This window comes from Schistocerca gregaria, chromosome 1, assembly GCF_023897955.1.
Source record: "Schistocerca gregaria isolate iqSchGreg1 chromosome 1, iqSchGreg1.2, whole genome shotgun sequence".
NCBI classification, from domain to species: Eukaryota; Metazoa; Arthropoda; class Insecta; order Orthoptera; family Acrididae; genus Schistocerca; species Schistocerca gregaria.
The window spans coordinates 1,208,737,440-1,208,752,477 of NC_064920.1; the positions used below are offsets into that span (position 1 = coordinate 1,208,737,440).

At 39.6% G+C, this 15,038-nt stretch overlaps 1 protein-coding gene across 2 annotated transcripts in view; it reads right to left on the reverse strand.

Annotated features, from left to right (window-relative positions):
* Window positions 1-13,420: 13,420 nt before the first annotated feature.
* LOC126284798 (DNA topoisomerase 2-binding protein 1-A-like) overlaps window positions 13,421-15,038 on the reverse strand; it is a 290,604-nt gene continuing 288,986 nt past the window's right edge. For both annotated transcript variants that reach the window (XM_049983964.1, XM_049983973.1), the window contains exon 25: window positions 13,421-13,995. In XM_049983964.1, coding sequence (XP_049839921.1) covers window positions 13,782-13,995 — 214 coding nt within the window. In that variant the 3' untranslated portion in view covers window positions 13,421-13,781. The remainder of the gene's footprint in view (window positions 13,996-15,038) is intronic.

Genomic DNA, 15,038 nt, shown 5'->3' on the forward strand with positions numbered 1-15,038 from the left:
CAGTTGGTATATTTTAATACTTGTTCCAAGTTTCCTTGATGTTTGGCCCTGAGAAGGGCTTTTGATATGATTATGAGTCATGAACCATGAACCATGGACCTTGCCATTGGTGGGGAGGCTTGCATGCCTCAGCGATACAGATAGCAGTACCCTAGGTGCAACCACATCACAGGGGTATCTGTCAAGCAGCCAGACAAACGTGTGATTCCTGAAGAGAGGCAGCGGCCTTTTCAGTAGTTGCAGGGGCAACAGCCTGGATGATTGACTGATCTGGCCTTGTAACACTAACAAAAACTACCTTGCTGTGCTGGTACTGTGAACAGTTGAAAGCTAGGAGAAACTACAGCCGTAATTTTTCCCGAGGGCATGCAGCTTTACTGTATGGTTTAATGATGATGGCATCCTCTTGGGTAAAATATACCGGACTTAAAATTGTACCCCATTCAGATCTCCGGGCGAGGACTACTCAGGAGGACGTCATTATCAGGAGAAAAAGAACTGGCGTTCTACGGATTGGAGCATGGAATGTCAGATCCCTTAATCTGGCAGGTAGGTTATAAAATTTAAAAATGGAAATGGATAGGTGAAAGTTAGATATAGTGGGGATTAGTGAAGTTCGGTGGCAGGAGGAACAAGACTTTTGGTCAGGTGAATACAGGGTTATAAATACAACATCAAATAGCGGTAATGCAGGAGTTGGTTTAGTAATGAATAGGAAAATAGGAATGTGGGTAAGCTACTACAAACAGCATAGTGAATGCATTATTGTGGCCAAGATAGACACGAAGCCCATGTCTACTACAGTAGTACAAGTTTATATGCCAACTAGCTCTGCAGATGATGAAGAAATTGATGAAATGTATGACAAAATAAAAGACATTATTCAGATAGTCAAGGGAGACGAAAATCTAATAGTCATGGGTGACTGGAATTCGGTAGCAGGAAAAGGGAGGGAAGGAAACGTAGTAGGTGACTATGGATTGGGGGTAAGAAATGAAAGAGGAAGCTGCCTGGTAGAATTTTGCACAGAGCACAACTTAATCATAGCTAACACTTGGTTCAAGAATCATAAAAGAAGGTTGTATACATGGAAGAAACCTGGAGATACTGACAGGTTTAAGATAGAGTATATAATGGTAAGACAGAGATTTAGGAACCAGGTTTTAAATTGTAGGGCATTTCCAGGGGAAGATATGGACTCTGACCACAATCTATTAGTTATGAACTGCAGATTAAAACTGAAGAAACTGCAAAAAGGTGGAAATTTAAGGAGATGGGACCTGGATAAACTGACTAAACTAGAGGTTGTACAGAGTTTCAGGGAGAGCATAAGGGAACAATTGACAGGAATGGGGGAAGAAATACAGTGGAAGAAGAATGGGTAGCTCTGAGGGATGAAGTAGTGAAGGCAGCAGAGGATCAAGTAGGTAAAAAGACGAGGGATCGTAGAAATCATTGGGTAACAGAAGAAATATTGAATTTGATTGATGAAAGGAGAAAATATAAAAATGTAGTAAATTAAGCAGACAAAAAGGAATACAAATGTCTCAAAAATGAGATCGACAGGAAGTGCAAAATGGCTAAGCAGACATGGCTAGAGGGCAAATGTAAGGATGTAGAGGCTGATCTCACTGGGGTTAAGATAGATATTGCCTACAGGAAAATTAAAGAGACCTTTGGAGAAAAGAGAACCACTTTTATAAGTATCAAGAGCTTTGATAGAAACCCAGTTCTAGGCAAAGAATGGGAAGCAGAAAGGTGGAAGGAGTGTACAGAGGGTCTATACAAGGGCGATGTACTTGAGGACAATATTATGGAAATGGAAGAGGATGTAGTTGAAGATGAAATGGGAGATATGATATTGCGTGAAGAGTTTGACAGAGCACTGAAAGACCTGAGTCAAAACAAGGCCCTGGAAGTAGACAAAATTCCCTTAGAACTACTGACAGCCTTGGGAGAGCCAGTCCTGACAAACCCTACCATCTGGTGAGAAAGATGTATGAGACAGGTGAAATACCCTCAGACTTCAAGAACAACATAATAATTCCAATCCCAAAGAAAGCAGGTGTTGACAGATGTGAAAATTACCGAACTATGAGTTTAATAAGCACCTGCAGCAAAATACTAACACAAATTCTTTACATATGAATGGAAAAACTGGTAGAAGCCGACCTCGGGGAAGATCAGTTTGTATTCAGTAGAAATATTGGAACACAAGAGGCAATACTGACCCTACGACTTATCTTAGAAGCTAGATTAAGGAAAGGCAAACCTATGTTTCTAGCATTTGTAGACTTAGAGAAAGCTTTTGACAATGTTGATTGGAATACTCTCTTTCAAATTCTGAAGGCGGCAGGGGTAAAATACGGGGAGCGAAATGCTATTTACAATTTGTACAGAAACCAGATGGCAGTTATAAGAGTTGAGGGACATGAAATGAAAGCATCGGCTGGGAAGGGAGTGAGACAGGGCTTTAGCCTGTCCCCGATGTTATTCAATCTGTATATTGAGCAAGCAGTGAAGGAAACAAAAGAAAAATTTGGAGTAAGAATTAAAATCCATGGAGAAGAAATAAAAACTTTGAGGTTTGCCGATGACATTGCAATTCTGTCAGAGACAGCAAAGGACTTGTACAGTGTCTTGAAAGGAGGATATAAGATGAACATCAACAAAAGCAAAATGAGGATAATGGAATGTAGCTGAATTAAGTCAGGTGCTGCTGAGGGAATTAGATTAAGAAATGAGACACTTAAAGTAGTAAAGGTGTTTTGCTATTTGGGCAGCAAAATAACTGATGATGGTCGAAGTAGAGAGGTGCTACAGGAGAATGCTGAAGATTAGATGGGTTGATCGCATAACTAATGAGGAGGTATTGAATATTATTGGGGAAAGAGGAGCTTGTGGCACAACTTGACTAGAAGAAGGGATCGGTTGGTAGGACATGTTCTGAGACATCAAGGGATCTGCAATTTAGTATTGGAGGGCAGCATGGAGAGTAAAAATCATAGAGGGAGACCAAGAGATGAATACACTAAACAGATTCAGAGGGATTTAGCTTGCAGTAGGTACTTGGAGATGAAGACAATTGCACAGGACAGAGTAACATGGAGAGCTGCATCAAACCAGTCTCAGGTCTGAAGACCACAACAACAACGAGTCGAGTCATTTCCTCTCAGTTATGTACTTCTTGAATAGCCAGGAGATCTAGAAAGATTGTCTGGCTGCCAGTTTTTTTGCCTTCTTAGCACCACCTAGGGATCACATGTGGGGCAAATTTCAGGTTTACACCCATGGACGGGAAGCAACATTGACCCCCTGTGGTGGGATAAGAACCTTTCGTAGTTGGTGAGAGAGGTTAGCACCTATAAGGGTGTGTTGTTATGGACTGAATAACATGAAGACTTGTGAGGAACGTTAACATTAAAGTCGAGTAAATATTTTATTTTATCCATTAAGTGGTGAGCATTTATGTGGTGTAGTTTAATGAAGTGTGAAGGAGGTGGGGATCTTGGAAAGTGTATCAAGATTTACTATTGTCTTAGTACCCACTGTCCTCTGTACAGTAAAGAAAGCTTTCCCCACTCACTACAGAGGAGCGCCTATTTAATAGTAATTACTGTGGTCTTTGTACCCTTTTTCATCCTGTACAGAGAAACCATGTTTTTTCCTACTACAGAGACTGGCCAGTTTCTTGTTGCAATTAGCTCAAATACAAAGAGTCCACTGGAAAAAGTAATCCTAATGGTGATTAAAATGCTTGAGGAAAATGAACATCCTCCAAGTTTTCCTTCCACTATGAGAGGCATGCTGTAATTGAATGATGTCAATCTCCTAAGAAGTTTATATTAAGAATATTATCTAAATAAATGACTCTCTCTATTCAAGAACAAATTATAAATGAAGATTCCATGGAATATAATATGGTATGATGGTTTATACCATTTTATACTATGTTGTAGTAACATTTATTGGTATGTGTATATGCAAAGGAAGTTTGTACTTTTTTGAATGTACTACATACTATTGTTGGTAAGTGCAAGTTATTTCGCAGGGGGAGTCTAACTTAGATTTCTTTGAGTAGTCAAGTTAATTGCTTACATTGTATAATCTAAAAAATTAAAGATTAAGCAAGTGGGTTGAATACCTAATCAAGTATCTTTGCAACATAAGTAGTGGCATTGGAGAGGAGTGCAAATACTTTATGGTAAAGTTTATTATGGTTTGCCCGTACTTACTGAATTTAAGGACAGGTAACATAACTGGCTACTTTGAAGCTACACTCAAGTGACTTCTGTAGAATTTGAATCTATTGTAGGAAGGAATAATTCATTAGAGAAACCTATGGAAGTGGATGATGCCCATATACTATGTGGGCCTTCACCTTAGAAGAATTGACTATATACAGCAGTCATAGCACATAAAATGTTACAATAATACAGATGTGACAAACACCTAAAAGGAGGATCTAGTTTCTACAGTATTCTTTAAAAGTTAATGATCAATGTACAGCAGTATTATTAAATTCACGAGGCTGATTCAATTAACAGAACTCTCTTACTGAAGCATTTCAGATCTCGTGGTTTTGAGAAGAAGATGAAAATGACTAGCAATGATGATAAAATTGCGATATCTACCCAGAGAGTCCGTGACTGCTACAGTCCGTGACTGCTACAAATTGAAATATATTATGCAAGAAGTATTTTTCAGTTACTAAAAAGAATGCAATTAGAAATTGTACCTGTGTTTGTAAATTTAAATGTTTTCCTATATTACTAAATTTCTGCCCTTAAGCCAGTCAACAGCTATATAGGACTACTTCAAGTGAGAGAAATTCTTTCTTTGTTAGGGCACTTTTTCAAAAGTAGTTGTACAATACTTGCATAACACCTCAGAATATCATGGATTTCATCTTTAGGTGGTGGAAAGCTCCCATTAATTTTTTTAAGGAAAGAAAGAAGTAATGTTAGTCATTCCTTTGCTTTAAAGCAACAAGGCTGCCCCTCGCCTCCAATTTTTATATATATATATATATATATATATATATATATATATATATATATATATATATATATATATATTCCAAGACTTACCAAGCGGGAAAGCGCCGGCAGACAGGCACATGAACAAAACACACAAACACACACACAGAATTCGAGCTTTCGCAACTGGCAGTTGCTTCGTCAGGAAAGAGGGAAGGAGAGGGAAAAATGAAAGGATGTGGGTTTTAAGGGAGAGGGTAAGGAGTCATTCCAATCCCGGGAGCGGAAAGACTTCCCTTAGGGGAAAAAAGGACAGGTGTACACTCGCGCACACACACACACACACACACACACACACACACACACACACACACACACACACACACATCCATCCGCACATACACAGACACAAGTCTGCTTAAAAAGGATAAGTCTGCTTGTGTCTGTGTATGTGCGGATGGATATGTGTGTGTGTGTGCGCGAGTGTACACCTGTCCTTTTTTCCCCTAAGGGAAGTCTTTCCGCTCCCGGGATTGGAATGACTCCTTACCCTCTCCCTTAAAACCCACATCCTTTCATTTTCCCCTCTCCTTCCCTCTTTCCTGACGAAGCAACTGCCAGTTGCGAAAGCTCGTAATTCTGTGTGTATGTTTGTGTGTTTTGTTCATGTGCCTGTCTGCCGGCGCTTTCCCGCTTGGTAAGTCTTGGAATCTTTGTTTTTAATATATATTTTCCCATGTGGAAATTTCTTTCTATTTTATATATGGTTCCCGGGACTGGATCAGACCTTGAATGTGGCTCTCCAGCAGGGATACGACTTCCTAAAATCCTGCCCCGAAATGAGATCCATCCTTCATGAAATCCTCCCCACTCCACCAAGAGTGTCTTTCCGCCGTCCACCTAACCTTCGTAACCTCTTGGTTCATCCCTATGAAATCCCCAAACCACCTCCCCTACCCTCTGGCTCCTACCCTTGCAACCGCCCCCGGTGTAAAACCTGTCCTATGCACCCTCCCACCACCACCTACTCCAGTCCTGTAACCCGGAAGGTGTACACGATCAAAGGGAGAGCCACATGTGAAAGCACCCACGTGATTTACCAACTGACCTGCCTGCACTGTGATGCTTTCTATGTGGGAATGACCAGCAACAAACTGTCCATTCGCATGAATGGACACAGGCAGACAGTGTTTGTTGGTAATGAGGATCACCCTGTGGCTAAACATGCCTTGATGCACGGCCAGCACATCTTGGCACAGTGTTACACCGTCAGAGTTATCTGGATACTTCCCACCAACACCAACCTATCCGAACTCCGGAGATGGGAACTCGCCCTTCAGTATATCCTCTCTTCTCGATATCCGCCAGGCCTCAACCTCCGCTAATTTCAAGTTGCCGCCACTCATACCTCACCTGTCTTTCAACAACTTCTTTGCCTCTGTACTTCCGCCTCGACTGACATCTCTGCCCTTACTCTTTGCCTTTAAATATGTCTGCTTGTGTCTGTGTATGTGCGGATGGATATGTGTGTGCGTGTGCGAGTGTACACCTGTCCTTTTTTTCCCCTAAGGGAAATCTTTCCGCTCCCGGGATTGGAATGACTCCTTACCCTCTCCCTTAAAACCCACATCCTTTCATTTTTCCCTCTCCTTCCTTCCTTCCTGACGAAGCAACTGCCAGTTGCGAAAGCTCGTAATTCTGTGTGTGTGTTTGTGTGTTTTGTTCATGTGCCTGTCTGCCGGCGCTTTCCCGCTTGGTAAGTCTTGGAATCTTTGTTTTTAATATAGAAGATGGGAAACTGCTCCCAAATTATTTTCCTTTTCCTTGATCTGCCACTCTGCCACTGCAAGTAACTCTTGTCTCAAATTAGGAGCGGTTAATACAAAATTGTCTCTGTAGACAGATCACGATAGAAAATTAAGAATGTTGCTTTGATTTCATTAATTTATGAACAATATTAAAAATATTAAAATGATATACTCACACAACAATGCTTTTCAACTGCTTCCTTCCCAGAAAGGTAAGAACAACTCTGAAACAATAAAACTGCACTGCAGTCTCATTACTGTTGTAACCAATATTTTTTCTCTCTTTAATTTTGCATAAATGATCAGTTAAAAAATAAAAACATAAAGCTTCAGATTTGCTGTATTGTTAAGTGACAAAAAGACTATGCTTGATGATGCTCTTTTTTTTTCAGTAGCTAGATCATGCAGTTATATAAGAAAAACACGATTTAACTGCCTCACACCTTCAAGTTTTTATCGCTATGATACAGTTTTAACCCCTGGTGTTTTTGAAGCTAGACACAATAATAAGCTTATCATAGGCATTTTCTCTGTTATTTAACTCTAATAGGATTTCAGTACCGCATCACCACACACACCTTCAGCCTCAACAAATGGCATTAGCCATGGTTCTTCTCTTCATGAAAAAACATTTTCACAGAAAATGAACTACATAGCTTTTGGTTGCATTTACACAGGGGGTATGCAGAGTTGCTTAAAAAGGAATTGCAACATTTCGTACCTTTCCCTACCAATGACAAGTGAGCAGAGCTTTTCTACTCTTTGCAGTATTAAAACCTTAAAGCGAAATAGTCTTAATGTGGAAGTGGACCCAAGACTGATGGTGACAACATTTATTCTAGATTTCAATGTAATTATGGAAAAACCCAAAGGATTTCATTCCTCGCATTAGTGACATCACATAACCTACTGTATTTTCAATTGAAATTTTGTTCACCAGTCAATAATAGTCAATAATCATGAACCTTTAGAATAAATAACTTATTGCATTAATTTTCTTGATCTTTTTCTTATCAGCAGGATTCAAATCAGTACATTCGTTAATTCTGAGTGACATTTCAGATAGCATTGCAAACGGGTTTGCAGATCACAATCCAAGCAAACAGGGGTCCACTGCCTTAAGGGGTTTTTTTCGTTCTGAAAGTTTCAAAAAAATGAATTTCTTATTGTATATTTTGATACCTTATATTATGGAGAACACGTGGGCAAAACCATTTTGCCCATATACTATTGCATATAGTCGAAATACACAATCATCGGACCAGCAGTTCTGTGTCATCGAGCTACAGACAGTGCTCGGAGGCAATCAGACCTGTATACAAAGACCTATCGAATGACAATCCACTGGAAAGACATGTTGGTGCAAACACTCAAAACTCTAATGAGTTGAAAAAATTCACGATTTGGACGCTTTCTCCAAAATACATATATCTGGTAAAGAAGTAGTAGAAACTGCAAACAGTTTGGCTACAATTATCTTCAACAACATCTTCACAGGACTCGCACAGACAATAAATATCATGGACATTCAACTTGGCAACACTATGTCAAAAGACGCAATGCGGACTGCGTTATACGCTCATGGCATCGCATGTTTATGGCCAGTAAAGAAGCCAGATCTGCAGCCCAGGAGGAAGCAATGCACACGAATGAGATCGAGGAAGGCATACTGTATGCTCAACGCATCACAGACTGATGGTAAGGTCCAAAAACCCTTCCAAAACTGTAATCATAATTTCTAGTCTTTTTTGCTGGGTGCTTCGACTGCCAAAAAGCCGATTGGCTGCCACTTAGCAATTTTTGTAGAGAATTGAACTAGCAATGGTCAGAACCTCTACAAGTTAAACAGTTGTCAAAATATCAATTTTTACATACATCTGAATGCCCAAACAAAGTTCACTTTTTTTCACGTGTTCGCCATTTTGTGAAAAAATGGCATTTTTCACTTTTCAGTGGTTCTGACCATTGCTAAACTCATATATTTTAATACTTTTTTGGTCTGGTCTCTCTCAGACCACTCTGTTACCTGAACCAGGTCAACATTCTGGCAGTTACCATCAACTAGAGGAAGCAATGCGGTGCTGGTGTGCAAGACTCACATGTCCCCTTCTTCATTGGACTTACTTGGAGGTGCTTTGCCAATCTTCTTCTCAGGATAGTCTGCTGCAACGATCTGCCCAACTTCTTCTCCGAAGATGTGTTGCTGTGGAGAATTTTCTCTACTCTTAAAAATGATTGCATACACTCAGGATACTCTTAAATTAATCCAACAATATTCTCATGTCCACAAATGGAACACCACATAACAGTTTACACATAAATGAGTCGTATTTTGTAAGTCCAATGATTCGCAGTCCGTCAGAAACTATTAATTACTTTGACAATAAATACAGTTCCAAAAATATCTCAACGTTCTCACAAGTCCACCATCTACACCTCTAGAGTGTTACTAAGTAATTAAGTAAAAGTGAGTGTCTTTTCTTTTACACAATTCACCTGCTCAAAATAATGACTGATGTAGCGCCGTCACGGAGTAATGCGCAATTGCTCCTAGTGCTGGTCCTGTAGCTTCTGTGATGAGCGAGGCAACCACTTGCCCGCGCTGATAAACCATTCACCTAGTGGCACTCTCTTGACACGTCCAACCTGTGCAAACAGAAAACCGGCGCGAGGTAGACACTCTCCCGCTTCTCACATTCTTACATAAAATATCGGATGTTCGAGATGGTGGAAAGCGGAGGGTCTCTAGAATTTGCGTTGAAATTCTCGAGGCACTACAACATGCCTACAAGTGCTGGCGTGCATTACGATCTTCAGCACTATTTTGTTTAATAATCGCTTAATATTTTTGGACAAAATCATTTACAACTGTATCTACATCCATACTTCACAAGCCACTGACGGTGTGTGGCAGAGGGTACCTTGTGTACCTCTATCTGTTTCCGCTTCTATTCCAGTCTCGTATTGTTCATGGAAAGAAAGATTGTCGATATGCATCATTGTGGGCTCTAATCCCTCTGATTTTATCCTCACTGTCTCTTCGCGAGATATACGTAGGAGGGAGCAATATACTGCTTGACTCCTCGGTGAAGGTATGTTCTCGAAACTTCAACAAGAGTCCGTACCGAGCTACTGAGCGTCTCTCCTGCAGAGTCTTCCACTGGAGTTTATCTGTCATCTCTGTAACGCTTTCGCAATTACTAAATGATCCTCTAACGAAGCTCGCTGCTCTCCATTGGAACTTCTCTATCTCTTCTATCAACCCTGTCTGGTGCGGATCCCACATTGCTGAGCAGTACTCAAGCAGTGGGCGAACAAGCGTACTGTAACCTACTTCCTTTGTTTTCGGATTGCATTTCCTTAGGATTCTTCCAATGAATCTCAGTCTGGCATCTGCTTTAGCAACGATCAACTTTATATGATCATTCATTTTAAATCACTCCTAATGCCTACTCCCAGATAATTTATGGAATTAACTGCTTCCAGTTGCTGACCTGCTATATTGCAGCTAAATGATAAAGGATCTTTCTTTCTATGTATTCACAGCACATTACACTAGTCTACATTGAGATTCAATTACCATTCCCTCCACTATGCGTCAACTCATTACAGATCATCCTGCATTTCAGTACAATTTTCCATTATTAAAACCTCTCGATATACTACAGCATCATCCGCAAAAATCCTCAGTGAACTTCCGATGTTATCCACAAGGTCATTTTTACATATTGTGAATAGCAACGGACCTACGACACTCCCCTGTGGCACACCTGACATCACCCTTACTTTCGAAGACTTCTCTCCATTGAGAATGACATGCTGTGTTCTGTTATCTAGAAAATCTTTGATCCAATCACACAATTGGTCTGATAGTCCATATGCTCTTACTTTGTTCATTAAACGACTGTAGGAAACTGTATAAAATGCCTTGCAAAGTCAAGAAACACGGCATCTACCTGGGAACCCGTGTCTATGGCCCTCTTGAGTCTCGTGGACGAATGGCGTGAGCTGGGTTTCACACGATCGTCTTTTTCGAAACCCATGCTGATTCCTACAGAGTAGATTTCTAGTCTCCAGAAAAGTCATTATAATCGAACATAATACATGTTCCAAAATTCTACAACTGATCGACATCAGAAATATAGTTCTGCACATTCGCTCGATGTCCCTTCTTGAAAACGGGGATGACCTGTGCCCTTTCGTAATATTTTGGAATGCTACGCTCTTTTAGAGACCTATGGCACAAAGCTGCAAATAAGGGGGCAAGTTCCATCACGTACTCTGTGTAAAATCGAACTGGTATCTCATCAGGTCCAGCAGCCTTTCCTCTTTTGGGCGATTTTAATTGTTTTTCTATGTCTCTCTCTCAACTATTTCTATTTCGATATTTACCATTTTGTCATCTGTGCGACAATCTAGAGAAGGAACTACAGTGCAGTCTTCCTCTGTGAAACAGCTTTGGGAAAAGACACTTAGTATTTCGGCCTTTAGTCTGTCATCCTCTGTTTCAGTGCCATTTGGTCACAGGGTGTCTGGACATTTTGTTTTGACCCACCTATCGCTTTCACATAAGACCAAAATTTCTTAGGATTTTCTGAGAACTCAGTAAATAGAACTTTACTTTTGAATTCATTGAACGCCTCTCGCATAGCCCTCCTCCAACTACATTTCGTTTCGTGTAATTTTTGTTTGTCTGCAAGGCTTTGGCTGTATTTATGTTTGCTGTGAAGTTCCCTTTACTTCCGTAGCAGTTTTCTAACTCAGTTGTTGTACCACGGTGGCTCTTTTTCAGCTCTTATGATCTTGCTTGGCACATACTCATCTAATGCATAAATACGATGGTTTTGAACTTTGTCCACTGATCCTCAATACTATCTATACTTTAGATAAAACTTTTGTGTCACATGTGACGTAGCATGTGAAAACTGCTGGATTTGGACGGGTTACTCCTGTAACTGAAATATCAGATCTGAAGATGGTTCTGAATGAACCGAAACCGGCCATATGAATAAAAATATTTGCAATCAAGACGGTTTTTAAGTAACATTATGAAATGTAATTGTTAAAATGCTGTGCACATTTATCCAGACATGAAAAAATCTGTAAATGATCGGATTGACATCACCTGATCGGATTCACCTCATTTTACAAGATACACTGTAAATTGTAAAATGAGTGGCCATCAACTATGGTATAGTGTACATAAAGCGGGATGAACCACTGAAGACTCATTTCTACCAGCAGGGTAGAAGCCATGTGTGTACTGTAGAGGGAGTTGGGAAGGGGATAGGTTGGTGAAAGATAGGAACCATGAAGGTTTGGCCCAGCAGTGATAACAGGAATGAAGGATATGTCGTTGGGATAGTTCTCACCTGTGCAATTCAGGAAAGCTGGTGTTGATTGGGAGAATTCAGACGGGACATGCTGTTAAACAGTCATTCTACATACATACATACATACATACATACTCCAGAATCCACTGTATGGTGCATGATGTTTGGTACTCTGTACCACTACATCATTTCCTTTCCTGTTCCGCTTCCAAGTGAAGTGAGAGAGAAACAAAAGCTTAAATGCTTCTATACAAGCTTAAATGTTTCGTATCTTCAAGGATCTTACACGAAATGTAAGTGGTGGTAGTACAATCATTATGCAGCCAGCTTCAAATGCCAGCGCTCTAAATTTTCTCACTACTGCTTCACCAAGAGATAATCTCCTACCCGGGTATTTCCATAGCATCTCCGTAATATCTGCACGTTGACTGAACCTACCAGTAACGAATCTAGCAGCATGCCTCTAAATAGCTTCAACGTTTTCCTTTAATTCAACCTAATGGGTCGCACTTTCGTTATACATGCAACCTCCTTGATAAATGTGCTACAGTTCCCTAAAATTCTTTCAATACAGTGAAGAACATTGTGCTGAGCAACATTTTCTGCAACTTGGTGGTCTGGCCAAACTGTGGCCGGGAGATAGCTGGATAACACAGTTATTTTACATGCCATTCAAAATGATGTGCTTCACAGATGCTGTCTTCTGGATTCTTCCCACCAACACCAGCACTAGCTTTCGCGAACTGCGCAAGTAGGAACTATCTGTACAACATATCCTTTGTTCCCATACCCCAACCTAGCCTCAACCTTTGCTGGTCCCTGTCCTCTGCCTATCTACCCCTTCTCTGTTCCCATTTCACTGTAAATATTTTATTCATATTTATAGATAGTATGAAAGTTACACTTTACAATGGAAAATGCTATGACATCAGTGAGCATCTATTGATAGCATTTTCTAGCTTCATTCATTAAATAATTATTCTATTAGCCAGCATGCACTGAGATGCATCTACTGGTATGTGCTGTCGTGGGAGAATGCATTGCATACCCTATGAGATACAGCTATGGTCACAAGCGCCCATTCTGTGGCTTAGTGCAGCTTCAAAGAAGGAATTAATAGTCCTGAGAGATAATATATATTGTTGTATTTTAAAATTTGTTTATTAGCAGTATGGAAATTTTATCTCCTGAAGATAAGTACTGACTAAATTATTATTCAAATAGAGCCCAGTAACTCACTGTAAATGAAAAGCGTAGGTATCAGAGGAGGTGAGGGTGGGTGGCACAAAAAAGTCAGAAACAAGCTGATATATTTTTTTTTATTTACACACAGACTGTCAACAATTAAAACATACAGTGTACATGGAATTTTATTTATCCAGGAACTGTTTGTCTCAGTACGAGTTTACACTTTCCGACATACTTAAAAAAAATGCGTATATTAAAATACTTGGCTTTTTTCCTTTCTTGTTATGGCACTGCCATGTCAAATGTCCTGTACACATGTCCTGATATCATAAACTAGTTACAACTTTAAGAGAAATATATAAAAACAACACATGCACACATTTATTAAAAAACTGTACATAGTCACATGTCATAAATAGCTCCACATCACATTAAAGCTAAAGCAGTTGGTCTCAGAAATGCAGCAACAACTATCATCTGTCCAACTGTTGCATTACACGGCTAAATTCTGGAAGGACACATGAATCAGCATCTGGTGGAGGATCGTTAACAAGGTAATTATTGAGATAGAGTGGAGACAGGCATGGTACTTTATTCTTAACCAATGCTTCCATATCTATTGGTTCATTTAACTTGTTAAGTTCAGCAAAGCAATGTGTTGCACCCTGAGGATTTTTGTATGGTGGCCTGTTGAAACAGAAACAATTATTAGTACCAGCAAAAATTAAACACATTTAAGTTGTGCTCCAGAAAAAATCCTCTTTAGTTAAATTTAAAACCAAATTGTGATCATCAGTAATTTAAATCTAGGCCTCCATAATACCCATAAGATGTTTTTATCATCCCTGAGAAATAATCATAATAATCAGTTATTTCACCATCTTTTGTTGAATACCTCTTAATGCTGCTGCCCTACACATGCACCTCACAAATAGAGAAAAAAAAGTCAGAACAATATTACATATTTGGGCATGATAAGCTGTACTGAGCAACTGTAAGTGACATTAATCATGTGATAAAATACACTCTAACAATGTTCACACTGGTAGGGAAACTCGACATCCATTTATTCATAGGAGTTACATAGATTTGAAAACTTAATTACAGATTTATCACGTCTCAGGAAAGTCTCCAAGCACACTTCAAATATCAGGTATTTGATAGTAGGAACACAGTCACTAATACCTTATTTATACAGCAATCTACTGTTCAATATCTCTGTTGTAGCTGGCTGTCTTTCCTCTCATCTGATTATGCTTGATAAGAAATTTTCCAACACTGTATTATGGAAGATGATGATTTACTTAAAAGGCAATGGACTATATTACTCATGATACAGCACATACAGCAAGCATATTTTACAACCATTTTAAAAATAACAACAACTGCTGCTATCAGCTCAAAAAGGGGAAATCATTGCACTATGTAGCAAACAGTATCACAAAACAAACCAATTTGGTATCAACCAAACAAAGGAAAAAATAATTCCTTTAAAACAACTATGAGTTTTGTGATTCTTGAAGTTTTCCTGGCAGACATAATGTTCCATCATCTTTTGGGCATGCACTTGGGACAGCGACAATTCTTCTTGCGATATTTCGGCTAGAAACCTCCCAGCCATCTTCAAGGCGAGTCGGACACTGAGTTCATTGCATTTGCGCGTGCCTATATATTTTAAATAAATAAATTATTTATTTACAAGCACGGTGGATTCGCAGCAACACTATTTT